The sequence below is a fragment of the Meleagris gallopavo genome, chromosome 23, assembly GCF_905368555.1.
Source record: "Meleagris gallopavo chromosome 23, MGAL_WU_HG_1.1, whole genome shotgun sequence".
Taxonomy (NCBI): Eukaryota; Metazoa; Chordata; class Aves; order Galliformes; family Phasianidae; genus Meleagris; species Meleagris gallopavo.
In genome coordinates this window covers 4322411-4349973 of record NC_139426.1, presented here as the reverse complement: position 1 = coordinate 4349973, position 27563 = coordinate 4322411, and the positions used below count along the sequence as shown (strand labels likewise).

At 54.5% G+C, this 27563-nt stretch overlaps 3 protein-coding genes across 10 annotated transcripts in view; all 3 read left to right on the top strand.

The window, feature by feature from the left end:
* The window catches only part of FBXO42 (F-box protein 42), a 39165-nt gene extending 24625 nt beyond the window's left edge, over positions 1-14540 (top strand). For all 3 annotated transcript variants that reach the window (XM_085242240.1, XM_085242237.1, XM_085242239.1), the window contains exons 5-10: positions 9162-9315; positions 10244-10354; positions 10884-10980; positions 11390-11446; positions 11897-12013; positions 12184-14540. In XM_085242240.1, the coding sequence (XP_085098366.1) occupies positions 9162-9315; positions 10244-10354; positions 10884-10980; positions 11390-11446; positions 11897-12013; positions 12184-13260 (1613 nt within the window). In that variant the 3' untranslated portion in view covers positions 13261-14540. The remainder of the gene's footprint in view (positions 1-9161; positions 9316-10243; positions 10355-10883; positions 10981-11389; positions 11447-11896; positions 12014-12183) is intronic.
* Positions 14541-15108: 568 nt separating this feature from the next.
* Positions 15109-17508, top strand: CPLANE2 (ciliogenesis and planar polarity effector complex subunit 2). Of its 4 annotated transcripts, XM_085242242.1 has the most exons (6): positions 15121-15214; positions 15491-15588; positions 15699-15851; positions 16420-16544; positions 16630-16766; positions 17190-17508. In XM_085242242.1, the coding sequence occupies exons 2-6, from the start codon at positions 15504-15506 to the stop codon at positions 17407-17409; spliced, it is 720 nt and encodes a 239-aa protein (XP_085098368.1). In that variant the 5' UTR covers positions 15121-15214; positions 15491-15503; the 3' UTR covers positions 17410-17508. The 4 variants fall into 4 exon arrangements, with proteins under 4 accessions (XP_085098370.1, XP_085098368.1, XP_085098369.1 ...); XM_085242244.1 differs by lacking the exon at positions 15699-15851 and having other exon boundaries at positions 15109-15214; XM_085242241.1 differs by lacking the exon at positions 15121-15214 and having other exon boundaries at positions 15264-15588.
* Positions 17509-18664: 1156 nt separating this feature from the next.
* On the top strand, positions 18665-27340 carry EPHA2 (EPH receptor A2). Of its 3 annotated transcripts, none has more exons than XM_085242411.1 (17): positions 18665-18794; positions 20783-20850; positions 21305-21965; positions 22392-22547; positions 22632-22964; positions 23070-23194; positions 23277-23436; positions 23515-23614; positions 23702-23760; positions 23844-23969; positions 24045-24227; positions 24352-24413; positions 24576-24785; positions 24893-25042; positions 25260-25453; positions 25885-26040; positions 26280-27340. In XM_085242411.1, exons 1-17 carry the CDS (start codon positions 18722-18724, stop codon positions 26383-26385), a joined length of 2922 nt encoding a protein of 973 aa, XP_085098537.1. In that variant the 5' UTR covers positions 18665-18721; the 3' UTR covers positions 26386-27340. The 3 variants fall into 3 exon arrangements, with proteins under 3 accessions (XP_085098537.1, XP_031412565.2, XP_085098536.1); XM_031556705.2 differs by lacking the exon at positions 18665-18794 and adding an exon at positions 20252-20393 and having other exon boundaries at positions 23518-23614; XM_085242410.1 differs by lacking the exon at positions 18665-18794 and adding an exon at positions 20252-20393.
* Positions 27341-27563: the final 223 nt, after the last annotated feature.

Sequence of the window (27563 nt, the reverse complement as noted above, 5' to 3'; positions counted from 1 at the left end):
CTTTGGGCTCACGAGTGATGGTGTGCCAGCTTTGTACTCCAGCACACTGCTCCCTGTGGGGCTGGAAGGAGCAGGGAGAACTGAGGGAGACCTTTGCAAAATGTTTGGCAAAGAAAAGACAAAATAGTTCTAAAGCAAAATTGGAGTAAGGAGAGAAATCTAGCTGATGGTACACACAGAAACCTTGCGAAGCTGGAATTGTGCAGTGATCTGCTGCTCCCAGGTGCTTTGAGAGTGAAAGCTGCAGTTGGGCAATACTTAAAAACAATTTCAATTGCAAAATGCAATCTTGCAGAAAGTATACAAGCAGCTGGGTTTGCTACGTGTGAAAAAGCATTGGCTGTGCATGGAGGGCTGGCTTCCAGGAGATAATCCATCGCTGTTTAGGTTCAATAGGATTGCTCTGCAGCAGTGATTAAATGCTTAATCCCAGCAGGTTTTGGTTTACAACACACATCTATCCTCACTTTGATTTGCCAGGCTCTGTCTTCCCCTATTCTCGCTGCCTCTTGCTTGTGTTTAACCTTTGAAAGTATTTTCTTGTTGTCTGGATCTGTTATCATCCGAAACACGTCCCCAACACTGCAGTCTCCAGGGCAGCTCTTCCCCTTGGCCAGCAGGACCTGGGCTCTTCAGCACAAGTGGGAAGCACAGATCTTAGAGACTGGAGAGACACAGCATGGGTTGCAACCAGCAGCAGTGCAGGAATTATGCCTGGGTTGTGCAGGTGGGAAGAGCCCCCAGGCTGGACATGCGTCTCTTTCCCCCAGCTGTTTGCCAGGAACCGTTCACCAAGACAGATGGGAAAAGAGCTCAAAGTCTGCTGCCTTCTTCCCTGGTTTTTATACAGCTTTTGAGTGCTTTCTGCCTGCAGAAGAGCCCACTGGAGAGAGCAAAGCCTTTAAACTTGTTGGCAGGTCAGTGTAATGGGACGTGGATTTGGTATACCCCTATCAGGGTTAGAAAAAATATCCGTGCCTCCTATTTTTGTGCATGCAAACGTTTGCAGCATGGGAAATAGTGGAGCTCTTGGAAACTTGCTTATGCTCACTCAGTTTTCAGGGCAGAGGTTTAACCTGTTGCTGTTAAGTATGTGTTTGTCTGGAAGAGGCTGTGCTTCTCAGCCCTTCCTCTCTTACAGAGAAGGAGATCTCATCCCCTAATGCTGTTCTGTGTCTGACAGCCATCTCCTTTCCTCCCTGGTGGTGGAGGCTGTCCCCTCTTCCAGCCCAGTTTGTCAGAGCTCTCCATATCAGTGCCGATGAGCCACGTGTGAAGCTGCTTTTACATCAGCAGTCCAAAACAACTAGCGACTTCTCCTTTCCCATCCCTGCTCTCAATACTCTGCATCCGTTCTGCCCTTACTGGAAGTTCAGCACATTTTTATCTGTGTGCAAAACATGGGAAAACAGTCCCTGCTGTGGGAAATGCACTCCTTGGAGCAACAGCCCGTGTGCTCCCGTCAGCACAGCTCTGCTACACTGTCAGCTGTGCAGAGAAATCTGCCTTACCCTTGATGCCCTCTTGGCCTGGCTCTGACAGTTGGGCCTGACGTGGTTGGAATACGCTGTGCTCTGCAGCTTGGGAGCTGTCACAGGGGGAAATGTGGTGGAGGAGGCTGGAGAGAAGTGCCTGAAAGAGAAATGGATGGTTTAAGCAACTGTCTTAGTTTCCTCCTCCCTTAGTTCAGGATGAAAAACATTAGGTTCTCTTTGAGACCGAACTGCAAGGGGAAGAGCTGAGCAAGTGTTGGTGCAGAAATGGAGTCAGGCAGAGGAGATCCCACACCTCTACTCATCCTTGTCGAGCACAGGGGTACGTTTCAGTCTCAACCCTCACTCATTTTATTTCCTCAGCCACATGCCAGAAAACAGAGCCCTCTCAAAACGTTATCAGCACGAATCTAGCAGCAAGGCATGAAAAATAGCTTGTTGCTTTAACCTTGTCGGATTTAGATTCTCAGAGAGAAGGTCCCCAGGCATGGATCCCTCCAGAGATTAACGGAGGAATTTTCCCACTCTTGCCTTTATTGGACTCGGGGAGTTTTGAGCTTCTCTGGTCCCCATTTTCTCCAAGCAATGCACAAAGGTAGGAGCAGGGACTGCTGTTGGGTGATGCCTGATGTGTGCCACTTCTCAGCATTGTGGGCACTATGTGCTCATTTTAAACGTGACCCCAGGCCATCTGCAAATCGTGCTGATGAGCATGCTATACCAAAACTAGGGAAAACTATTTGTGGTTATGTCAGTAAATAAGAAGATCATGATCTGTAAAAATAGGTTCCTGATGCTAGGAGTCCTTATATAGACAAGCAAGTAATTGTGCCTCGTTAATAGTGCTGACCACTCAGCAGCTCCCAGTGAGTTTGGAAGCTTCTGAATGTCACTTGTTTGAGATTTGGTTGAAACTTTGAGCATCCTCTGTTGAAATTCTGCATATAAATCTCCATCCTGGAATACTCAGTGCCCTGCGTGCCAAAGCCAAGTGCTTGGAGAGCAATTTGTTTTTTAATGGCCTCAAAGTACAACCCTGCAATCTTTCCAACTGGTATTGCCATAAGCAGACGTTAAGCCTGATTTTGCAAGAGCTTTTTTGCTGCTTGGCTATGCAGGGTTGTTAACATAGCAGGTATAAAACCTGTGGCAGGATGTCCTTGCAGCAGCCTGGCTATTTCCTGACGCTTGTTGCCACAAGAACTGTAGAGAACTTTATTTCTTCAGGATATCTGCTATCCTGACAGATTTATGTGAGTTACATCTCAGCCAGTTTGAGCTTGGAGATGTTGGGAAGGCTCTGCTCGCAGGCTGTGCTGACACCTATCGGCAGGAGCTCCTGCAGGGAGGGAAAGCCTTGCAGCTCAGCACAGGGCTTCCAGCTGCTGCTGTGCCTTTGCATCGAGGACCCTGTCCACAGAGATCTCATGTGTCACACTTAAGATTGATTGTGCAGTGTTGGTATTTTATTATAGCCAGCATGATTTGCTTTCAGAGAGCTGCAAATGCTCACGCTTCATAGCCTGATTCTGCACCTTTCACAAGAACATCTACTTTAAAACAGTTCTCTCCTTGAATCTGGTAGGCATGTGGAATGACAAAGCACTGGCTCACACTTGTCTGCAATCCAAAGGTGAATCTTTATTCCTTGCATGAAATATTTAACAAGTTTGGCATTAAGTGCTGGAATTACTGGAAGAAGGGAGAGAAGTGTGAACAAAGCATAGAGTGCAAACCAAATGCTGAAAACAGAAGCAAGTGGGGGCAGTTAGGGACCCTCATGCCAGGCTTTCAGCAGGTAGTTGCATTTTGTTTGCAGGACAGCTCTGAACTGAGCAGAGCCCTGTTCTTCCTGAGGTTGATCTGCCTGTATTTATCTGGGGAGGCTGTTCTGACTGCGCACACAGGATGAGGAGAGGAATGTTTGAGGTTTTTGAGCCACTTAGTAGCCCTAACCTCACCAAATTGCACAGAAGCCATTTCCTGAGACACCAGCAATTTGGGGCTGGGTTGGAAAGAGTTCTCAGACTTGTGGAATTGCCCTGCTGTGTCCCTCCCGCTATGGCAATGGGACAGCAGCTAACTGGGAGTGTGACTTGAGTGAAAAGTGTGGAGCTCAGCACAGACTCAACATGCTTCTCTGCAAACCCACACATTCTTCAGTCCCTTCCCTACAGTTACTCTGTCATTACCACATTGCAGTCTGATACAGCAATTTCCATTCCTCCGTTTGCCTCCTGGAGAGAAGATGAGCGGCAGGAGCTGATCAGCCCTTTCTCTCTCGGCTCCCGAGCTCTTTAATTAGCGTTGGAGCTGCCTTGTGTAGGATGTTGAACTGTTACTCATATCACTAAAAGTCTGCAGGGTAAGTTATCACTGGGGTGGGGGGAAAACACGCAATAAAACTTAGAAAAGCTGGCTGGAATTCTGTTCCACCCACCTGGAGGGAGAGGGAGCTTGCAACAGCACTCCCTTTTAGGGCAGGACCAGATTTGCATTTCCCAAAAGCAGGGGAGGTTGCAAAGAAGGGAATGGGGTGACCTCACTGTGAGCAGCACTCAGCACCTGGGAGTGACACTGCGGTGACAGTGCTGTGAGAAACCTTCCCAGCCCAGGATGGGAGCAAACACAGCCCCTCCTGCACCATTGTGTGCAGAAATTGCAATGTAAATTGCACAGTGCAGAAATTGCATCCTTGTTTTCAGCTATTAGGAGGGAAGGGGGCAGAGCCCCGGGCGTTCTGGCACTCCTATCTTGTTGCTGTTTTGCTCAACACTGCTGTTACTGTGTAAAGAGGTTTCTGATTAACGCTAGCGAAGAATGACTCAGTAATCCTGTTGCACAGGGTTCATAGGGCACTGCCGCTCCTTTTAAACAGCTTTATGGGCTGATGGGACTCCACGCTTGGGCTGCGTGAGAATTTCCAGGACGAAGAAATGACTGTGACATTGCAAAAGCTCGGAAGTGACTGATCCTCACTGATGAAGATTTCTGACTTCCGCATCCACGCGAAGCACTGCAGGACTTTTGTCCTCTGTTTCAGCGCTGTGCCCGTGCCATGAGCCTGTGTCCTTGTCAGATGGGAGTTTGCTGTGTGACAGTTGTCCTGGACACCACGGGGGTTGCTGTACGTACCCCAGTTCTTATATTCTTGCAGAACACCTCCACTGTTTCTGCATTGGTGCACAGAGGGACGTGGGTTTGGTGGGCATGGGTTGATGGTTGGGTTGGATGGCCTTTGTGGTCGTTTCCAACTTTAATGATTCTCTGAGATTCGTTACCCTGAGCAGCATCTTGCAGGCAGCAGCCACATGTGCCTGCAGAGGGTTTGATCAAGGTGGGCTGTGCCTGGTGGGAAGGCATTTCAGGTCCTGCTCCATTTTTCTTTATCTCCTACAAAGCTGAGGTTGTGATTGTGGCATAGATCTCTTTTCTCACGTAAGAAAGCCAGATTGGAGGGAGCACTAAGTCACATGTGGCTTTAGTGAGGGAAAATGATACTTTCCTGGCTCTTCAATGCTTTAAGGTTTAGCAGTCCCAGTCCAAAGCCAGTCTTGAAAATGATCTCAGGCCTCTCTTTGAACAACTGAAGACAGAAACAGGTGAATGTCAGACACTGGATCTGAGGTAGCTGCAGCGAGTCCTAAAGGATGCAGTTCCATTCTGCAGAGAGCTGGTGTGAGACCTGCATGCAGATGCCTACGTTTCCCAGTAGAGTGGCCCTTTGTTATCTCGTGGTCATGGTGCCAGGGCTGGGATTGCCTGGGGTGCTGATCTTCTGCCTCCGGACTTGTTGTCATCCTGCTCAGCACTCTGCTGGGGGAACAGCTTTCAAGCAAATCTGCAGACTACTGCAGAAAAATCCAGGCTGCGAAGCCAAGGGATTTTTTCCTTCTCTGGTTTCCCTTCCCATAGAGGGAAAAAGATCTGGGGGGATTTCACGCTGTCAGACAAGACTCAGGATCTGCTGAGCAAGGAAGATTGTGGCCTTCCCATCAGTGGGGCACAGCCACATTGTGAGGGTAATGCCTCAGATAGCGTGCTGGGGGGAATTAGCTTTCCAGATAGGGCTCCCAGTTTGCTTCCTTTGAGTCTGCCAGCCTGAAGGCCAGGCTGCTAAATGCAATCCTGACACACCATCAGGAGCTCCGCAAGAGAGCTGTGTGCTTGGAGCACTGTAAGTGCAGGCTGCCCTTTGAGCTGCTCGTTCTGCTGGCACTGATGGCAGCCAGATTGCTTTTTCTTTTCTCTTTCTGAAAGGAATTTGCTTTTGACCAATTCTTTGCAATTCTCTGTAAGCACAGCACAAACTCTTTGCAGCAAAAGCCAGCACAGCATTTTGTCCTGCTGCGGATGGGTTGTGCTGAAGCACAAAAAGTTTAGGAAACATGAGATTACCAGCACGTGTAGCTTTTCATATCTGAGTGTTCAAGCTTAGCATCTCTGGCTTTTTTACCCTCATACACCCAATAACTCCTTCTGTATCTTCCCATCACCCTGGAATGGTGCAAATGTATGGCTTTACTCCATCTCCTCTCCTACAGCATTTCCCAAAGCGATATTGATCTGAACCGATTCTTTCATCTGGCTAACTCCATCACATCAAAAGCGTCGTGCAGCTTTTCCCCTTTGTTTTTATTTTCATCTTTTGAGCTCCACTTGATGTTCATTGCTTGCCCTCTTTCTGGAGCTGCTCGGGGGCTGTGCTTAAAAGGCAGCCTGGAAAAGCGTGTTGCACGTGCCCCTGCAGCAAGGTTTTTCTTTTGTTGCTGCTCGTGCTGCTCCACTGGCATTAGAAGGCTGAATAAATGGGCTTTAAAAACTGCTTATAAGGACATATTGTGGATGAGTGGTGTTCAGAGCTCGCATCAGAAGTGATCAGGGCCAGCATTTCTCTTCCACGTGTCCACAGAAGCCGGAGATTTGTTTTGTTTGTTTGTTTGTTTGAAAAGTATCTCTGCTTGGTGAGCCAGGAAAATCCATCAACTGGAACAAATAGCTCCATCCAGCATTTGGTCACTCATCCCTGCTAAATAAGCAGCATCAACTGGAAAGAGGTGGCTTCTTCTATGTTTAGAAATAGTTAATTGTGCTACACCCTCTGCACGCTAGAATTTTTATCCTGGGGAAAAATAATCTGATACTGGGCTTGATGATGTTATCAGGTGCAGAGCTTGGAAACCCATTTGAGCTTGTTAAGGAGGAGCTTCCATCATATTGACCAAGGAAGCTGTCAGAACAGACACAATTAGCTAATGAAGCCCGTCTGGGGGCACTGCCATCACTCAGAAGTTTCATTTGATGGTGGGATAGCAGAGCTACGAGAGGAGGAAGCCCTCCTGTGCCAAACGTGCTTGGAACACCGCTCTGCCATCCCAGGGTGAGTCACTGCAGGCTGCAGCCATGTCCCTTTGATGTTGCTGCTGCCTGCCCCATCCCCATGCTCCACGTGCCTGGGACCTGAAGTCACAAACGCTGCAGCCGTGTGCCTGTGCTGTGTCCCTCGGGTGCTCCTTTCTTTCTCAGGCTCGGAAAGGTGCCAGGTGAGCAGTGACCGGGTGGGGGAAATGAGTGGAAACTGAGTCATGCTTGGGCACAGCCTTTTACCAAAGGTACTTTGTGTCTCAAACTTGAAGCGGGTATGAGCCAGGCTTCAGCATTAGCTTGCAGTTTGCTGGCAGCAGCACCCTGAGCTCTTCTCTGCCCTAGAGACAAGCAGGCAGTGTTAGTTCTCCATCTCCTAGTCACTCTCTGTTCCCATGCTGAAGGCAGGATCAGTGAAGCTAAGGCATCTTTGATATCACAACTGTATCATACAGCAATTTTGCAGAGAGCCATCAAGCTCTGCAACATTTCCCCCATTTCTATGTGTTCCACCCATGGACCAAAGTTCATTTATTGCTCTGAAACAGAGCTGCCACCCAGGAGCAGCAAGGTTGCTCTGCACTGCTTGCTCCCTTTGAAGCCCTTTGCATACCGCGCTGTCTGCTCACCATGCCTGCACTGGGAAATTCATCTTTTTCCTGCCTGCCAGAAAGAAATGCTGCTTTCATTTTCACCTGCACAGCCTCCAATAAGAGGCAGTGCTTCCTGCAAAACCAGGGCTGACCTCTGCCTTGGGCTGATTGCATGGTACTTATTGACTCCTTTGGGAAGCACCTCGGTGCCTGCAGCAGGGGTTGTGACCTTCAGCCTGCAGCAGGACGAAGACCTTTCAGAGCAAAGTGGTGCTTTGCCTCTCAGCCCCCACCCCAACTTGCAGTGGGACCCTTGTTGTTCAACATTAACTTCTGTCCTAGTTTAAAACCCACACTTTACATCACTTTGGGATCCCCGTTGCAGATAGACAAGCGCACCCCAACCAGCTGTGTGCCCCTGTGCCATGTCCTGGCTGGACGAGTCCAACCAACTTCTTCTTTCCAAACCAGATCGAAGCCTTTCTAGCAACCAATTTGCCATGCCAAGCTTGGGAGTGTCACTTCTAAGCTCTGCCAGGGCTGCAGACCTGCTGGTGTGGATGAATGAATTACACACAGCCAGGAAAACTGGAAATATGGCATCTGCATGGGAACAACAAGTAACTGACCTCTTCTGCCACTTTAATCTTTAAAAAGACTTTGGGTATGGCCTTGCCATGCTACACATGTGCCCAAGCAGCAGTACAACATGCTCTGTCCCCAGCAAAGGGCTCCTGGGTCAGGGGTGCTTTTTGGCTCAGCTGTTCTCACCCACCACCTGGAATCCATCACAATCAAATTGCTTTTCTCAGCTGCAACATCTTAAAATAGCTGCTCTGGTTTCTTTTAAAAATAGTCCTAGTTCTGCATGTCATTACCTGCTAAAAATGTTTCCCTGAGTCCCATTAGGACATCAGAGGAGAGCGCTGGCTTTGTTATCTCAGCACTTCAGAGAGGGCGATGGTGCTTCCATGGCCACATGCACAGCTTTGCCCTTGGGCTCCCCTGGTCCCACACAACCCTTTTTTTGTGTGATGCTTTTAGGTGGTGTATTTATGATTATTAGAGATCTGCATTGATGAAGGAACCTACCTGGTGCTGGTTAAGACTGCAGGAAGCTCAGCCATTCACCCGACTCAACATCTAACATTGCAGCAAGGGAGTATTGTTGCAGAGCCCTGTGCCTCATTCTCTGATAGGCTCAGGGAGTGATTGCTCACCGACACAGCAAAGTGCTTTGGGTTTAATTGAGCCTCTTTCTGACAACGAGGTTGGGTTTCTGCTGCTGCTTGCAAGTTCCCAAGCAGTCCTCCAGGAGCAGCACTGGTGCATGTTAATTAGCATTCCTTCTTGCTCCTTGGGGAGAAGTTAGGTATTTGGAGGTAATTATTGCTTTTATTCAGTGCTAAAGCAATAATTTAAAGGGATATGGGGGAAAGCTAGTAATTTCCTGCCAGTGACTGACAGATGTTTTGCCATACGTGAAATGTGCTTTTAGGCTCCTACTAATTACAGCAACACAAATTGGCAGTAGTTTTCTTCCCAGGCTCCCAGCTCTAATTTTGCCTTCTTTGCTGCCTTTTTTTTTCTTTTCTTTTTCTTTCAAAGGTGGAGTCCCCACGTCATCACACTTGAGTGAAATTCACATCAGGTTTGATGCCTGTGTTTCGAGGATGGTCTCCTAACCCTCCCCTCTTCTCCCCCTGCCCAGGTTCATACCCCTCGCCCAAGGCTGGGGCCACGCTGGTGGTCTACAAGGACCTGCTGGTGCTGTTTGGTGGGTGGACGCGGCCGAGCCCATACCCCCTGCACCAGCCAGAGAGGTTCTTCGATGAAATCCACACATACTCGCCCTCCAAAAACTGGTAAGAGAACATCTGGATTTGAAACACTGCCTTTGATCCTGGCAAAGAATGTCTGCGGTGCTGTTGGGGAGCTGCTGGAGGGAGCGACGGGCTGCAGGGACGGGGAAGCTGTGCACATTCCTGGTTTCCAAGGTGTGGCTGATCCTGGCTTGTCTGCGAGGCTCCATTTCAAACAAAAAAAAAGCAAAGCATCGCTGCTCAGGCCTGGGGAGCTGAGCAGAGCTGAGCACGCTGCTGTCTGACACCTCTGGGGCGGTGCTTGCTGCAGACTCACACTGAAAAGCTACCAGCACCACCTCAGTGCTCCTTGGAATGCCTTCCACACCAGCAGGAAAACTGGGTGCGAATATTTTCAGTGCATAATTTGTTTGGCTGTGAGCTTGAAGAGTTTCTGAAGAAAGTGAGAGAGAAAGCCTCAATCCCTGAGGTTTTGCCTTTTGTCTGTGATCCAAAATTCAAAGCTCCCGTGGCCCTTTCCTGTTCCCTTTAACCAGCATTCAGCCGCTTTCAGACCGTGTTTTCTCGTCTGCTGCCTGTGTGAGAAAGAAGCAAATGCTCTATCAAAGCAGTGAGGGTTCTTTCTCCTCTTTCATTGAGAACTTTTAATCATCAGAAGTGTCAATTATCCACTGCACTTTCAGGCAGTGCCATTCAAATGCTATAATTAAACTGCGTTGGAAAGAAGTCAGGGCAAACTTAATTGAAAGGGTCAATATTTCCAGCTTTGCCCCGTGGCTTTGTCATGTTTTAGAAATGGTCAGCACATTGATACTTCTAATGAGTTTCGTTACTCTTTGGATCTTTGTTGGTATTCCTCTGCAATGCATCCTCAAGGGCTTGGCTGGCCCATGGGATTTCTCATTCTGCCATTCATCCAGCAGCGTCCTTCCTGACCCTGTGCTGAATCTCCTTCTCCCTGTTCCCCCAGGTGGAACTGCATCGTGACCACCCATGGCCCTCCTCCCATGGCAGGACACTCCTCCTGTGTCATTGAGGACAAGATGATTGTCTTTGGGGGTTCGCTGGGATCTCGGCAAATGTAAGTTTGGGGTGAAGGCGTTGGACGGGTTCTCCCGCAAGGAGTGTGGGGTGGGATAGCATAGAAAGAAATCTCTGTGAGGCTGGGCTGTGAGAGCCTTGCAGCAGGATCCCTGTGTGACTGCCTGGTTGTCCTCACAGCGCAGAGTGCTGCCAACACTGCCTGAAGCAATACCCTGAACTGGGGCAGCAGAGAGGTGGTGAGGTGTGTGGGAAGGCTGCAGATCGGTTTTTTTGATCAGAGAGCCTTGAGATAATCCTCTGTGCTCACCCTGCCTGCCCTTGTGGCTGGGAGTGGAGATGGGCTGGTGCTTGCTGCGAGCTCCTGCGGGGTCTGCTGGCTGTTCACTGCGTGTTTCACCTCCTGCAGTGAATTCCCTGAGGGCAGGTAGCCTGCAGCAAACCCATTCTGTGATAAAACCTCACCCCGGAGTCAGCATTTCAAAGATGCAGAGGGCACGGTTGTGCTGTGAGCAGGTGCTTGTTTGAGACCTCAAGCTGAGCCTCTGCCTGTTTTTTCACCCCCACAGGAGCAACGACGTCTGGGTGCTGGATCTCGAGCAGTGGGCTTGGTCCAAGCCAAACATCTCTGGGCCCAGCCCTCACCCGCGGGGTGGCCAATCTCAGGTGATGCTCCCTTCTCTCACTCTGCTCCACAATCCGCCTTAGCACAGGCATCTGCTGCCAAACAGAAACCAGGCATGGCTGAATTTCCAGCTTCCAGGCAGCTCTCTGTGGGTTACCTAAAAACTAATGCCCCATTTCTTAGTTATCTTTGCAGTCTTTGCATGCCGTGCCCTTGTTTTTTCTAGCCAGCTGTTCTATGAGATCACACTTCTAATCTTCCTGAGGCTCAGGTAGATACCAGACTGCATCTTGCACATGCCCCAGAACTGTGATGAGCATTTCTAGATACAAATTGCTATTTAGCCCATCAGAGGAAGAACAGTTATCATACCCTGTGGCACTTAACAATGAAGCATTATTACCGTGTCCTGGTTTTGCTGGTCTGACTCGCTCTTCTTTGCCCCCCCAGATTGTCATAGATGACGAAACCATTTTAATCCTTGGTGGCTGTGGTGGTCCCAACGCAGTAAGTACCCTGTGGGGAGTGTGGGCATGAACTGCAAGAGTCCTGCTGTACCACGAGCCCTGGGTGCAGGCTGGGGAGCAGGAAGGCTCCTTGCTTTCCCCAGGTGACATTTTGTCCTGCAGATCCGAGATGCACACTGCAGACTTTCCAGCAAAGCTGTCACTATAGCTAGAGCTGCCTTTAATTAATAAAAATCATCCCAGGAGCTATGTGAGCAGCTAACTGGGGTTAATTAGAAGCCCTGACTTTACACTGGGACAGTAGATGGGGATGAAAAGACATGAGCATAGCCACAGCAGGGTGTAGTCACCCCTGGGTGGTCAGATCCCAATGTAGGTCACTGTCCCTCTGCTTGCAGCAGTGAGGCAGCTGCCCAGCACCGTTCCTGCCGCTGCAGGATGATCTTGGCAGCACGCTGGTCTCCTGAATCCCTTGTGCTTTTCTTCACAGCTGTTCAAAGACGCCTGGCTGCTGCACATGCAGGCAAACCCCTGGACGTGGCAGCCACTCAAGGTAGAGAATGAGGACCACGGAGCCCCTGAGCTGTGGTGCCATCCTGCCTGCAGGGTGAGTCTGGCTTTGGGACAGATGCAGTGGGATCTCTGGTCTCTCGCACACGTCTGTAGACTTTCCTGCCCAGAATGCCCCAAACTCTCTTCCTTTTCATCCCAGCTCCCTGCCAGCAATGCCAGCAGCCCCCCAGCAGTCCATAACCCATTCCCTCTCCTCTCTTGCAGGTAGGACAGTGTGTCGTGGTCTTCAGCCAGGCTCCCAGCGGCAGAGCCCCGCTGAGCCCCAGCCTGAACTCTCGTCCCTCTCCCATCAGTGCCACACCGCCCGCCCTGGTCCCCGAAACACGCGAGTACCGCTCCCAGTCCCCAGTCAGGACCACAGATGAGGCTCCTTGCGTCAACGGCCGCTGGGGCACCCTCAGGCCCAGAGCCCAGCGCCAGACACCCTCAGGTTCGCGGGAGGGCAGCCTCTCCCCAGCCAGAGGTGACAGCTCCCCCGTGCTCAATGGTGGCAGCTTATCGCCTGGGGCTGCGGCGCCTGGCGGGGCCTCCTTGGACAGCCCAGTGCAGCTCATATCGCCCAGCACGCCCGGAGCCACTGAAGGATGCGACCTGAAAGTCGGGCTCGCCCTGGCGCCGAGGCGGGGATCGCTGCCGGAGCAGAAGGACCTGCGTTTGGGCTCCATCGATTTGAGCTGGGAGCAGAAAGCAGCTTCCCTGTGCCAGACGGATGGTGCGGACGGCAGGACGCTGCGAAACCCCCCCGAGCACACCAATGGCATCCACACACCGCCCCACTCCCTGCCAGGAGCCGTGTCCCCCGGAGCACTCCGCAGGAGCTTGGAGGCCATCAAAGCTCTCTCCTCCAAAGCTCCTCCAGCTTCTGCTGCTCTCAGCCCCCCGCTCGGCTCCTCACCGGGCTCCCCGGGCAGCCAGGGCAGCGGTGCCGATGCACGGCCGGGCTCTGCTCAAGGTGACAGCCACTCGCTGCCACCCATCGCCCGCCGCCTGGGCCACCACCCTCCGCAGTCCCTCAATGTGGGGAAGCCTTTGTACCAGAGCATGAACTGCAAACCCATGCAGATGTATGTGCTGGACATTAAGGACACCAAGGAGAAAGGGCGAGTTAAATGGAAGGTGTTCACTAGCAGCTCGGTGGTGGGGCCGCCCGAGACCAGCCTGCACACGGTGGTGCAAGGCAGAGGGGAGCTCATCATATTCGGTGGTCTGATGGACAAGAAACAGAACGTGAAGTACTATCCCAAAACAAATGCCTTGTACTTTGTGCGAGCAAAGAGATAATGTGGCCCGAGCCTACTGCCACCGCCCCCCTCCCCCATGGCTCTCCCTCTCCCTCTGAAATCTGTCGCGCAGGCATTCAAACTGTGAATTAGGGAACAACAAACAATGCAGCTCAAGCCGACCTCCAGCACATCCCGGTGAAGCAAATCGTGTTTACAAGCAGGGGAGCAGCGCCCTGCTGTAGGACCTGTTACTGTGCTCCACGCTGCAGCCCAGGCCAAGGATGTAGGGCGAGTCACGGTGCTTTCCTAGAGCCGACCTTGCAGCTGGAGGCTGTCAGCTCATTGCACTGACGATTCCCGTGCTTGGAGGAAAGAAAACAACAGCAATACCTGAACAAACTTTCAGCACTGCAAGCTGTGACCGTTAAGCTTTGCTCGACACAAACACGATGCCTTCTTTTTGCCTCTCACCCCTTTGGCCTGACAGCTTCATTCCTGTCCTCGTCACAGGACCCTAAGAAGGAAGAAAGGACAGTTGTGCATTGTAAAGCCAAAAAATAAAAATCATTGTGAATAGGATGGGCAGGACTTGCTTTCACAGCCCTCCTTGCCCGGCAGCCTTGGTGCTCTGCTGCTGCACATTCCCAGCAGAGGGATTGGAAGTGCTGAAAGAAACGGCCCAGATGCTGAGTGCTGGTGCACCCGAGCGGCACGGCGTGAGCCTCCACTGCAGGAACAAAACCATCTTTGCATGTGCCTCCTTCCGCAAAGATTAAAACAAAGCAAAATCCAAATGGATTGAACCCGTGTGTCCGTCTGGGACAAACTTCCTTCCTTCCTTCCTCCTTCCTTTTCAGCTCGAGGTGGGGGGAAGCTGGGCGCATTCTGCTCCGTTCTGCCAACAGCGCGCGCCCTTCCTGAGGATGCTCCCGGCTTCAGCACCTGAAAAGTAGGAAACTCACCCCAAAGCCCAGCCCTGCGCACCGGCAGCGCCATGACGTGGTCCCCATCTCCTCGCCATCCCCACTGAGCTTTGCCGGCTTCGCCACCACAAGCCCCAGCCTTTGGGGTGGCAGCCCTCCCCAAAAAGGATCGGGGCTCGTTGTTTTCTATTACAGTAGGACCGTTTTGGTCCAACAGGGCTGGGGAGCCCCGTTTGGGATGGGGCTGGGGGAGGGCAACGCCTCATCTGCAGTCTGTAGATAAACCTTTAGGTTCGATCCGTTCCCAAATCCCCGCTCCTCGGGGACCCCCACGCGACGTCCGACGTTTCTCTCCTGTCTGCATGTCTCAGCATCCCTCCCCCCTTAAAAAAAATAAAAGGCAAAAAAGCAAAAACGTGGGGCTGCTGAGAGCTGGCTGTGATATGGTCACCCACCCCCACCAGCTGCTCTCCTAACGGCCTCAAATCCCCAAATCACCTCCAAACGACCCCAAAACGGCAGCGCCCGTGGGGGGGGTGAGGAGTCCCTTTTTGGTGATATTTAAAGAAATCTGTGTACTTTTTTTTTTTTTTTTTTTTTTTTTTTTTTTTACGTTTCACTCTCTCTCCCTCGAGGAATTTTTAGCTGTTTAACAAATAAAAACCAGAAGAAGTGGCCGAATGCTGCGTCTGTGTGGAGGGTGAAATGGGGCAGCGTTTGGGGCTCCCGGTGGTGGGGGTGCGTGGGGCAACGCTCCGCCATAAGGGCGTCCCTTAAGTCCCATCACCTTTAGGGCAGCCCGTAACGCTGGGGGGTCTTAAACCCATAAGGCTTAGGGCTCCCTTCCTATACGTTTGGGTAACCTATGGCACACGGGGCTCACAATATAGAGGTCTGGGGGTCCGTGTAGGGGTAGCTATAGGGCTAACTCTCCGTAACCCGTAGCTTTGGGGTCGCCTATAGGGCTGAAACCCATCGCTTCCAGCTCCTGACCCCGGCACCGCAACCCACGTGAAGCCGCCGGAAGGGGCGGGGCTTGCGCGAGGCCACGCCCACCGCGTGACGTCACCGGGGCGGAAGCAGCCGCGGGTGAGGGAGGCGGGAGCGCGGCGGGGAGGGATGGCGGGGGGTGGGCGCTGCCCGGGGGCGTTCGGGGAGCCGTGGGGCGGCACGCGGGTGGGACGCGGGCTCGGGGCGGGATGCGCGGCCCCGTGGGCGGGTAGGGGGTGTAACGGGGCGCCCCACAACGGCGCGTTTAGAGAGGGATGCGGGAGCGGTAGGGGCGCGGGGGCCCACTGGGTGCAATGGAGACCCATAGGGGCGCAGTGCCCCACGGCCGTGGGGGTCTCCCCGTGTGCTCCCCAGGTGCCACCCCGCGATGGTGGAGCCGGGCTGGCTGCTGTCCCCCCCCGGCCGCCCCTACCTGGCCTCCATCCTCCACAAGAACCAGCGCAGAGTTTTTGGTGAGACCCCCACAGCGTTCCCTAACCCCCCCCCACGTAAACCCCAAACCCCCCAAAAACCTCACACGTCCCCCTTCTTCTCCCACCCCTCCCTCTTCCCCCCCCCCAAGGGCTGCTGGAGCGCCCCGCGCTGCCCCCCGCCCTCAGTGTCCCCACGGTCACCTACAAACTCTTCGTGTCGGGACGCAGCGGGGTGGGCAAAACGGCGCTGGTGGCAGCGCTGGCTGGGAGCCCCGCGCCCCCTTTGCACCGAGAGACATTGGGTATGGAGAGGGGATGTGGGGGGGCTCGGGGTCACGGTGTGGGAGGGACACGGTGGGGATGCTGAGTGTAACGGTGGCATAAGGGCACAGAGGGGAAATATGGGATTGGTGGGATGCGCGGTGTCGTGGCACGGTGGGGGGCACAGACGTGGGATGCTTGGTGTCATGGTGTGGTGGGGGGCACAGACGTGGGATCCGTGGGGTGCTTGGTGTCATGGTGTGGTGGGGACAGCAGGGATCTGGGGTCTGTGAGATGCTGTGCCGTGGTATGGTGGAGACCATAGGGATATGGGGTCTGTGTGGTGCTCAGATTAACTGTATCGTAGGGACACAGTGAGGGCATGGGGTGCTCGGTGTCACAGTGCCATAGGGACACAGCGGAGACACGAGGTCTGTGGGGCTCTCAGTGTGATGGTATGGTGGGGACCGCAGGGATGTGGGTGTCCGTGGGGGTTTTTGGTGTCACAGAATGGCGGGGACACAGGACACGGTGGGGACATGGGGTCTGTGGGATGTGTCACGGTGCAGTGAGGCCGTTGGCTGGATGTGTCCCTTTGCTGTCCCGCAGGAATCGAGGTGAGCACGCTGTTCTGGCCCGCCATGCCGCTGGGCTCCGAGCGCCCCTTGCTCTTCCAGCTGCGTTTTTGGGACTGCGGGGAGAGTGCCCTGCGGAAGTTCGAGCACCTCCTGCCCGTGAGTTGGGGACACGTGTGGGGTCGGGGGTGGGGGGGAGGATGTGGGACAATGAGGTGGGCGACGGTCGCCTCTCCTCTTCCAGGCCTGCAGGGAGGAGGCGGACGCCGTCCTTTTGCTCTTCTCCTTCACCGACCGCGCGTCCTTCGAGGAGCTGCCGGCGCGGATGGCACGTGTGCTGCAGCCCGGCGAGGACACGCTGCGCGTGGTGGTGGGCACCAGGTACCGGGGGTCCCCAGCAGCCACCACCCCGTTGAAGCAGAGCACCTCGAATCCCCTCCACTGCCCTTCCCTGCTCTCCCCCGAGACCCCAAATCCTGAGCGCTCCAAATCCTTGGTATCCCGCAGCACTCTGCATCCACATCACCCCCATCCCCAGCATCTCAGCACCCCATCACCTTCCAGCACCCCTAACCCTCAGCATCCCAGAGCAGCCAAAGTTCCATCAGCCCCAACCCTATCAAATCCCAGCACCCCAAATGCCCAACATCCCAGCACCCTCCATATCCCCATCACCCTAAATCTCATCTCTCCGCAAATCCTCAGCCCTCCCAAATCCCAGCATCCCCCTCCCTGTTCCCCCTACCTCCAGCTCTGTCAGATTTTTGGGGTGCTGCCATCACCATAACCCCTTCATGTCCTCAGATTCGACCTGTGTCCCCACACTGCTGTGACGGAGTCGGACGTGGCTGCCTTCGAGGACAGCTGGGGGCTGCGGGTGCTGCGGGCAGGGGGTTCTGGGGTCGGCCGGGGGGGTCTGGCACGGATGGCCCCACTGCTGGATGCCCTGGTGGGGCAGCTGTGGCAACGAGACCAGATGGCAGCTGGTGTCATCCCAGAGGGTCAGGGGGCCCCCGAGGACTGAACCCCATTTTGGTGGGGGGTTCTGTGTTTTGGGGGCGTGGGAACCCCTCACCGTGGCGTCTGGGCTCCCCCTGCCATTAAACAGTGTTGGTTTTCCAAACTCTGGATTGGAGATTTTTTTTTGGGAGAGGGGAGGGAAAAGAGGAAGGAGTCCCTACATTTTGGGGTGCGGGAGAAGGAGGTGCCCGGGGTCCTTGGGGTTTGGGGAATGTGGTCGCTGTTTGGGTGGGTGCTGTCCCTGTAGGATCTGGGAGTGATGTGGATTTGGGATGCTGGAGGATGCTGGGACTTTGGGGAGGGACCCCAAGCAGACAGGATCCCAACTGCCCCCAAAAGGCCCTAATGGGGATTTGGGGAACCCCAGCTCCCGCCCCACAGCAGTGATGTGGGGCGTGGCATGGGATGAGTCGGGGTCACAGTGGGGCCTGGGGTGCGGTGAGGTTTTGGGGAGCAGCTGGGCCAGCCCAGCCGGTCAATCCAGGCGCGTCGCAACCCTGGGAGAAAGTGCTGGAAACGTCCCAAAAGTGTGGGGGCAGATGGGGAGGGTGGGGGGGGGGCAGCAGGGAACACTGTGATGAGGGGTGGGGGTGGCCGATGGGGATGGGAGGGGTTGGATGGACAGACGGACAGACGGATGGACAGGGATGGGTGGTGGGTGGGTGGATGGATGAATGAAGGGGTAGATGGGATGGATGGATGGGGTAATGAATGGGGGGATGGGTGGAGGGACAGAGGGGTGGGCGGACACACGGGTGGGTGGATGGACGGACAGACAGACAGGGAAGTGCTTGGATAGACAGCTGAGGGCTGGACAGGTGGACAGGTGGGTGGGGGGGAGGGTTGGTCAGCCAGACAGAGGGACGGACAGGCCATGCAGCAGAAGGACAGCTGGACAGACGGACGGACAGAGGACACGCTCCCGCAGCGCTCACCGGGCACTGACCCCCCCCCCCCAGCCCCCCAACCCCGCAGCGCTGCGGGTGGGAACCGCTACGCCCCGCCCCGCCGCCATTGGCCGCCCCCCTTCCCACGCCGTTTCATGAATGAAAGGCAGATGGGGGGGGAGGGGCTCTTTAACCCCTCGTGTGCCGAGGGGTCCAAATGCGGGTAGGCTCTCCACAGCCAAACTTTGGGGGGACCGCCCGCTTTCTGGGTGTGTCCCCCCTTCCCCCCCCTTCGGAGACTCGCTGTTCCTTTAAGAGCCCCCCCGCTCTCCTATTGGTGGGCGGGGCCACGTGACGTCAGCAGGGCATGAATGAACAGAGCCGGAGCGCTCCCACGGAGTGCGTGGAGCTGCGGGGCCGCGTCCCGCCATGGCCCCCCCGGCAGCCTTCATCCCCCCCACCCTCCTCCTCTTCATCATCGGCCCCGCCGCCCCCAAGGAAGGTGAGAACCGCCGCGACCCCAAAACCAACTTTTTTCCCTTCTTTTCTCCTTTTTTTCCCCCCTTCCAAACTTTATCCCATTATTTAAGAACTTTTTCCTTTTTCTCCCCCCCCCCTTCCCCCACCCCGCCCCAATATTTTATTGTTTCTCCCTTTTTTGGGGGGGATGTGGGGTGGGGGGGGGGGGTTGCAATGAAGCTCAGCGCCTCTCTACCCGAGAGCTCCCAGCGTTTTGGGCTTTGGGGGACAGTTGGTTTGGGATTTAGGGGGGGGCAAAGGAGACGTTTTAATATCAGTAATCACGATCTAATGGTTAGTAATGATTAAAAACGGAGAGTTCGGGACTTTTAGTCCGTGGGTGCCGAGCGGTGGGCTCCCAGTCGGGAAAAGTGAGGATCCCTCAACACCGCTGGTGGGAACCGCTTAAATATATGGGGGGGGGGAGGGAGAAGGGCAGAAATGAGCCCAAAGTTGATAAATCCGCCCCATAAAGATACCGTACGAGGAAGGTTCCCGGGGCAGGATCCGGTGCTGGAGCTGAGAACAATGTCAGGAAAGCCCGAAAAGTGCTGGGAAAACAAACCGTCCCCCTCCTTCCCCCCCCCTCCGGTTCCGTGGGGCTCTATGGGGCAGTTTGGGCTCAGCTTTGGGATTTTTGAGGCAAATTGGAGGTGGTTGGGTTTGTTTTACTGGGAGGTGAAGGAATTGAGGGGGTGAAGGAATTTATTGGGATGGGGGTTATAAGCCTTACATGGGGAGGGGAGGCGGGATTCGGGGTGCTCTGAGGAGCGTCCCTATGGTCAACAATTTGGGGTGAAAGAAGTGAAAATATGGCAAAGTTGGGGTGTGAAATGCCGGGTGTGGGTTCTGCAAAGGGAAAGGAAGGGGATGGGGTGGTTTATTACCCCCACCTCGCAACTAAATAGGATTTGAGTGAGGAGGGGGGACTGAAGCCACGGTTGGGGTGTAGGAATGGGGAGTGGAGGTGGAGAGGGGCTGAGGTGGGATGGGGTGGGGGGCACTGGGTGTCAGGGCAGCGATGGGATGGCGATGAGGATAGGGAAGGAGTGAGGGGAGGGTAAGGACAGGGATGGGAATGGCCGTGGTCGTGGCCGTGCAGGTGGGGATGAGCCCCAAAAGGTGCACACCACAAACCCAGCCGTGCCAGATTTCCCCTCCTGGGGGAATTCCAGCTGCAGGAAAGCAGTGCTGTGCCCGATTTCTCCCCATATGTGGCCCTGTGGGGTGAAATATGGCACGAGTTTGGCGTTCTCAGTGCTTACCCCACTGTGGGGGTCACGTCCCCAAACTCCAACCCTGGGGGATGGGTTGAGGCTGTCCCGGCAGGCGCGAAGCCGGGCGCATTCCTGGGGGCTGATTCATGGGCGCTTCCGCCCTGGCCGTGGCCTCCTCTTCCTCCTCCTCTTCCTCCCCCGGTGCTGGATCCGGCCACCGCCCTCAGCATGCTGGGGCATGTCCTCTCCTGATGGCCCTGAGGGACCTGGGGGGACACGGGGCGGTGGTACGGGGTGGGGGCTCCTGGGGGTTTTGGGGTCCTGTGGATTTACAGGGGTCCCATGGACCTTCGGGGGTCCTGGAGGTATTTGAGGGTATTTAAAGGTGCTGGGGGTGTCTGGGTGTGTTGGGGGTTTCCGTGGGTTATGGGGGCATCCGTGGGACCTGGGGACATCTGTGGGCCCCAGGAACGTTATATGTGTGGATCTCAGGGATCTCTGTGGATCCAGGTGGCATCTGGGTGTTCTGGGGACAGGCGTGGATCCTGCTGGACATCTGTTGGTCCTGGAGGCGTCTGTGGGTTCTGAGGTCGTCTGTGGGTTCCAGGGGGACTTGGAGGTATCTGTGCTCTCAAGAGGCATCTGAGTGCATTGGTGGCCCTGCAGGTCCTGAGGCTGTCTGTGGGTCCTGGTTGGCATCTTCCTGATTTTGTGCTCATCCCACTAATGGTCCCTTTCTCTCCTCTTCCCACAGTTGTCCTGCTAGATTTCGCCAAGGCTCAAGGGGAGCTGGGCTGGCTCACCCAGCCCTATGGCAAAGGGGTGAGCATCCAGCAAGCTTCTCCTCAAACCAGCATCGCGGATGGGATGGGATGGAATAGGATAGGATGGGGGCATCCATGGTGATGGAGAAATGGATGTCCTTGTGAATGGGGATATCCATACAGATGGAGATGGATCAACCATGAGGAAAGAGAACTTGATGGGGATGGGGATGGTGGTATGGATGGGGACAGATCATCCACAGGGATGGATTGGGACCATCCTTGGGGATGTAGATGGGTTCATCCTTGGGAATTGGGACAGGGGACATCCATTGGGATGGGAAGACTTCCATGAGATGGGGGGACGTCCATATGGATGGGGACACGGAACGGGACTGTCCACAGGGACATCTGTGGGGATGGGAATGGGGAGCATCCAGGGGGACGGATTGTCTATGGGGATGGGGCTGGGGAGCAGCAGCACCACCGACCCATTTCTCCCTGTGGTGCAGTGGGACCTGCAGCAGCACGTGCTGAACGACTCTGGGATCTACATCTACGCGGTGTGCAGCGTGCTGCAGGGCGAGCAGGAGAACTGGCTGCGCACCAACTGGATCTACCGCAGCGAGGCGCAGCGCATCTTCATCGAGCTCAAATTCACCGTCCGCGACTGCAACAGCTTCCCTGGAGGCGGCGGCTCCTGCAAGGAGACCTTCAACCTCTTCTATGCTGAATCTGACGTTGACTATGGCACCAATTTCCAGAAGCGACAGTTCAAGAAGATTGACACCATTGCTCCGGATGAGATCACGGTGCAAGAAGACTTTGAGACGCGCAACGTCAAACTCAACGTGGAGGTTCGCTCGGTGGGACCTCTGCGCCGGAAAGGTTTCTACCTGGCTTTTCAGGACCTGGGGGCCTGCGTGTCCCTGCTGTCTGTGCGGGTGTACTACAAGACGTGCCCAGCTGTGCTGCGGGGCCTGGCGGTGTTCCCCGAGACGGTGGCAGGCGCTGACTCCCAGCAGCTGGCGAAGGTGCAGGGTGCCTGCGTGGAGCACGCGGTGGCTGACAGGGTGCCGATGCTGCACTGCAACATGGATGGAGAGTGGTTGGTGCCCATCGAGCAGTGCCAGTGCCAGGCTGGCTACGAGGCGGCGGGAGAGCAATGTCAAGGTGGGGATGGGGAGCGTCGGTGGGAGTGGATAAGTGGTGTGGGGGTGGGGATGCCCTGTCTTGGGGTGTCTTTGAGAGCCATCCCTGCCCCCGGGGGCACTCTTGGGGTATCTTCAGCACTCTTGGGGGTGCACAGGGATCCTCAGTGCAATTGGGCATTCTTGGGCATCTCCGGTGTCCTTGGGGGAAGCCTTGGAACGGCCTTGCGTAGCTGACACAGCGAGTGCATCGGGTGCAGAGGGGCGGACTGGCAGGGTTCCCCCAGATAGAGGGGTGGGTTGATGGGAGGAGCCTCCCCCATTCATGGTGGGTAATAACGAGCCGTGCAATAAGGTGAAATGCTCTGAATCTCTGGAAGCTGGTGATGATGCTCAGGCTGAGGATGGGGGACCCAAGTGTTCACCTCCATGTTGTCCCCTACTCCAGCATGTCCCCCCGGCACCTTCAAGGCTGAGGTGTCCCTGAGTGGCTGCCAGCCCTGCCCTGCTCACACGCTGCCATCCTCGGCCGCCGCTGACGCATGTCCCTGCCAGGATGGGTACTTCCGTGCCCCCACCGACCCGGCTGCCATGCCCTGCACCCGTGAGTGGCATTTTGGGAAGGTGGCATGGGGTTTGAGGGATTATATCTGTGCCCTGACCTCAACGTCATGCTCCGTGTCCCCAGGTCCTCCTTCACCCCCCCGCAGCGTCATAGCTCTTGGGCTGGGGGCCACCGTGCAGCTGCGTTGGTCGCCTCCCAGTGACAGGGGTGGTCGGCAGGATGTCACCTACAGCATCACCTGTGAGCAGTGCTTGTCTGAGAGTGGAGAGTGCCAGCCCTGCGATGGGGGAATCCGCTACTCGCAGCCCCCCCAGGGGCTGGTGGGGACAGGGGTAACAGTCACCGACCTGGAGCCCCACATCAACTACACCTTCACCGTCGAAGCTCGAAACGGCGTCTCAGCCTTCAGCCCGCTCCGCAGCGTGGCCAGCACCAGCATCAGCGTCAACCACACGGGTAAGGGCCACCCGTAGCCCTGTGCCCACCACGGGGTGCCACCCGTGGCCGCCGTCACACAACAAAAGAGGTGTCACCACCTCTGACACTGCCTCTCCATCGCAGAGCCGCCCCAGGTGACGTCGGTGAGCCTGAACGGACAAACAGCCACCAGCTTGGTCCTCTCCTGGACGGTGCCACCACGGCAGCAGAGCTGGGTCTGGAAATATGAAGTCACCTACAGCAAGAAGGTGCCACCAGCAGCATCCCATCTGCATCCCATCTCATGTCCTCTGCACAGTCCCTCGCTCACCCTCTTCCCTGCTTCCTCAGACAGATGAGAACAGCTACTCGGTGCTGCGCTGTGAGGGCACCTCTGTCACCATCCCCAAGCTGTCCCCTGGCACTGCCTACGTGGTGCGGGTCCAGGCGCTCACCAAGGATGGCCATGGCGCCTTCAGCCTCGAGCATGAGTTTGAGACATTACCTGAGGGTAAGGAACAGGATTTGGGGGATTTGGGGTGTTTTTTTGGGTGCTGTGGGGTGTACATGACTCTGAATGTTCCCACAGAAGCTGAGTCCATGGCATCGGCTGCCGTCATCAGTGGCTCTGTCACCGGTGTCATCTTTGTTGTCTTCGTCCTCACTGTTCTACTCTACGTCCTCCGGAGGTAGGGAGAGATTAAAAAAAAAAAAACAAATCCAATTTTCTGCCACCCCAGGGGTGAATAATAGGGCCAAACACTGCTTTTCTGCAGGAGGAGGAGGAACTCTCCATCGCGCCAGTCCCCCGAGGATGTCTACTTCTCCAAGTCTGGTGAGTGGTGAGGTGGTGGGCTCAAGGCATGGGGGTGACAAAAAGAGGACACTTTGGGGGTGACACGGCTGCCAACCCCACAGACCAGTTGAAGCCCCTCAAGACCTACGTTGACCCACACACCTATGAAGACCCCAACCAAGCCATGCTCAAGTTCACCACTGAGATCTCGCCATCCTCCATCACCCGCCAGAAGGTCATCGGCGCCGGTAGGTCCTCACATTGTCATCTGTCCCCAAACTGAGGAGGGAGCACATTTTGAACTTCTCTGTTGCCCTGAGCAGGAGAATTCGGGGAGGTCTACAAGGGCACCCTGAAGCAGGGCAAGAAGGAGGTGCCGGTGGCCATCAAGACGCTCAAGGTGGGCTACACGGAGAAGCAGCGTGTGGACTTCCTGAGTGAGGCCAGCATCATGGGGCAGTTCTGTCACCACAACATCATCCGCCTTGAGGGGGTCGTCTCTAAGCGTGAGTGCCCTAAAACCGCAGTTATCTTCCCAAAAAGCTTGCCGGACACCCAAGAAGCATTATTTTCAAGGGCACGGAGTTGGTCTTCAGAATTTTTCAACACATTTTGGCTCTCTTTCTGCAGACAAACCCTTCATGATCGTCACAGAGTACATGGAAAACGGCGCGTTGGACAAATTCCTGCGGGTAGGTGATGCGTGATGGAATCCCATTACCCCGGAATCCCAATCCCCGGGGTGGGATTAGCAGGACTTCAGCCCCAAAATCCCCGTGGAGACAAGACCTGGCTCTGTGAACGTCCCTGTAGTGACAAGATGTGGGATTTGGGGTTATTTTCTGTGCTTTCAGGAAAAAGATGGGCAGTTCTGCGTCATCCAGCTGGTGGGCATGCTGCGGGGCATCGCAGCGGGCATGAAGTACTTGGCCAACATGAACTACGTGCACCGGGACTTGGCTGCACGCAACATCCTGGTCAACAGCAACCTGGTCTGCAAGGTGTCCGACTTTGGGCTGTCGAGGGTGCTGGAGGATGACCCCGAAGCCACCTATACCACCAGTGTAAGTGCCACCAAAGAGGATTTTGGGGGTTTTGGTACGGTTCTGCATCGTTGCCTCCTTTCTTTTTCCCTGCCATTGGGGAATTGTGACGCCGTTGCCCCCAATAGGGTGGGAAGATCCCGATCCGCTGGACAGCACCCGAAGCCATCTCATACCGCAAGTTCACCTCTGCCAGTGACGTCTGGAGCTACGGCATCGTCATGTGGGAGGTGATGTCCTACGGCGAGCGCCCGTACTGGGAGCTCTCCAACCACGAGGTGAGCGTCTGCAGCCCTCTGGCACCCTATTTTGGGGGGCTGCCTTGGGGGCTGAGTGCCTTATTTGGCATGACTGCTTTCTGTGGGGCTGACTTTGAGGGATGACCTTGCTATTCCGGGTGGGCCAGCTTTGCTCTTTTGGGGTCCAGCTTTGTTATTCTGGGGGCTTTGTTAGGCACGTTTCTTTATTCTTTGCATTTCCGGGATGCCTTTACAGGTGATGAAAGCCATCAATGAAGGCTTCCGCCTGCCCGCCCCGTTGGACTGCCCCTCGGCTGTGTACCAGCTGATGATGCAGTGCTGGCAGCAGGAACGTGCCCGGCGCCCCAAATTTGCAGACATTGTCAGCATCCTGGACAAGCTCGTCCGCGCCCCCGACTCACTCAAGGCACTGGCAGATTTCGACCCCCGGTGAGCTGCAGGAACCTTTGCATCCTCTGCTTTTTTTGCACCCTTCCACTTTTCCACGTTGTTTTTCTTTGCATTATTTTTTGCATGTGTGCATTCCTGCATTATTTCCCACACCTTCTATTCCTGCAGTTTTCCTCGCTCTCACTCATTCCTTTGCATGACTTTTTCTCCAGTCCTTGCATTCCCCTTGTTTTCACGTCTTCCATTCCTGCATTTTTTTTTTATTGCACTCTTGCATCTTTGCACTGCCGTCTCCTCTTCCATTCATTTCTGCATGAATTTTTTTGGCAGCCTGTTGCTTTTTACACGCTTTCCTGTACCTCTGTGTAAACTTTTTTGCAGTCCTGCATTTCTGCATGCTTTTTTCTTTTTTTTCCTTTTGCATCCGTACATTTCTGTGTGCTGATGTCATTTCCTTTGGCTTTCCTCAGTGTCTCCATCCGCCTGCCCAGCACCAGCGGCTCCGACGGCGTTCCCTTCCGCTCGGTGCCTGAGTGGCTCGAGTCCATCAAGATGCACCAATACGCTGAGCACTTTGCTGCTGCTGGCTACAACACCATTGAGAAAGTGCTGCAGATGACAAACGAGTGAGTGGCGGTGGCTTTGGGGACAGCGTTGCCCTGGACTCCGTCCCTTGGGATCCCCTTTCAGGCTGGATCCCCTCCCCTGGGGAGCTCGGGGGTGGGATGCCCCCAGTGCTGCTCAAGATCCAGCCTTACGTCACGCTCAGAATCAAACCACCTCCAACCCAGCCCATTTTGCTGCCGTTCTCAACCCCCAAAAATTCCACCTGTAGTTAAACACCCCTTCTATATTTCCCCTACAGTGACCTCAAGAAGATCGGGGTACGCCTGCCCGGCCACAAGAAACGCATTGCCTACAGCCTGCTGGGGCTGCAGGAGCAGCTCTGCCCCGCCGGCGTCCCCATCTGACTCCACACGGGCAAATGAAGACCCCCGGCATCCCCCCCACCCTCCGCTTTATTTATTGTTGTTAATATTTTTTAAGGTGGTTGTTGCTGTTATTATTATTATTATTATTATTAATATTATTCCCGGCAGGGGATTTCACCGCATTGCCATCGCTGTCCTGAGGACAAAACAGGTGGAACCCCTCCCTCCCCCATAAAATGACAATTTCAAGTGGGGGAGGCTGTTTTGGGGGGGAATTTCCCCTTTTTTTCTGCATTTCAAGGAAAAAAAAAAAACCCAAAGGGCTGAGCCACAAAGCTTTGGCCCTCAATTTCACTACTTCTTCCTTTTTTTCCCTCCTGTTTTCCTCTCCCACCGCTGGTTTGGTTTTTCTCTGCCTTACTGCTGACAAGCAGTGTTACCTCTTTATTTTTTTTTGTCGGTGGTGTTGTTGTTTTTCTAATTTATTATTTTTGTATATTTATTGAGAGAAATCAAAAAGGTCTCAGATTTCGGAGAGGTAAAAGGAGAGAAGGGAGAGGAAAAAAGAAAAGGGGGGTAGGGGGGAGGTTTGGGGTTTTTCCCCCCTTTTTTTTTTTTTTAATGGATTCTATGAGGTTTTCATGATTTTCACGACAGTGAGTTGGATTTGAATAAAACTTTTGTGCTCTTTTTCTACCCCAGCGTCCATCAGTGCTGAGTTGGAGTGGGATTTTAGAGCCAGTATGGGGGGGGGGGGGAAAACCTCTATTCTTTGTTTATTTTAAGGAGGCTGGAAAACCTTAAAGCATTTCTCAAGCATTTGTGCACATTTCCCTTCTCCCTCCCCAAACCCGCGAGGAATTCAGGGTCACTTTGCCAAACACCAGCAGGGATGGCTGCGTGGTGCCTGCAAATAACCGGGTGGGAAAAACACCGGAAAAAGCATTTATTATCATCATTTTTTTTTTTTTTTTTTTTTTTTTTTTTTTTAAACCTCAAACCCGCAGCGAGGGGTGTGCGGTTGTGGAGCTTCTTCAGCATGCTTTCTTTGGTGCTTTTTGCCCTTTTTTTTGGCACTTGGCCCTACAGCACATCACCACGCCCCGTGCCCGGGTGCCGCCGTGCCTCGGTTTCCCCTCCCTGTGTGGAGTTTCGGTGAAACTCCCAATCCCTGCAGGAGCTGGCAGCAGGGTGATGCGTGGGGCAGGGGCTGCTGC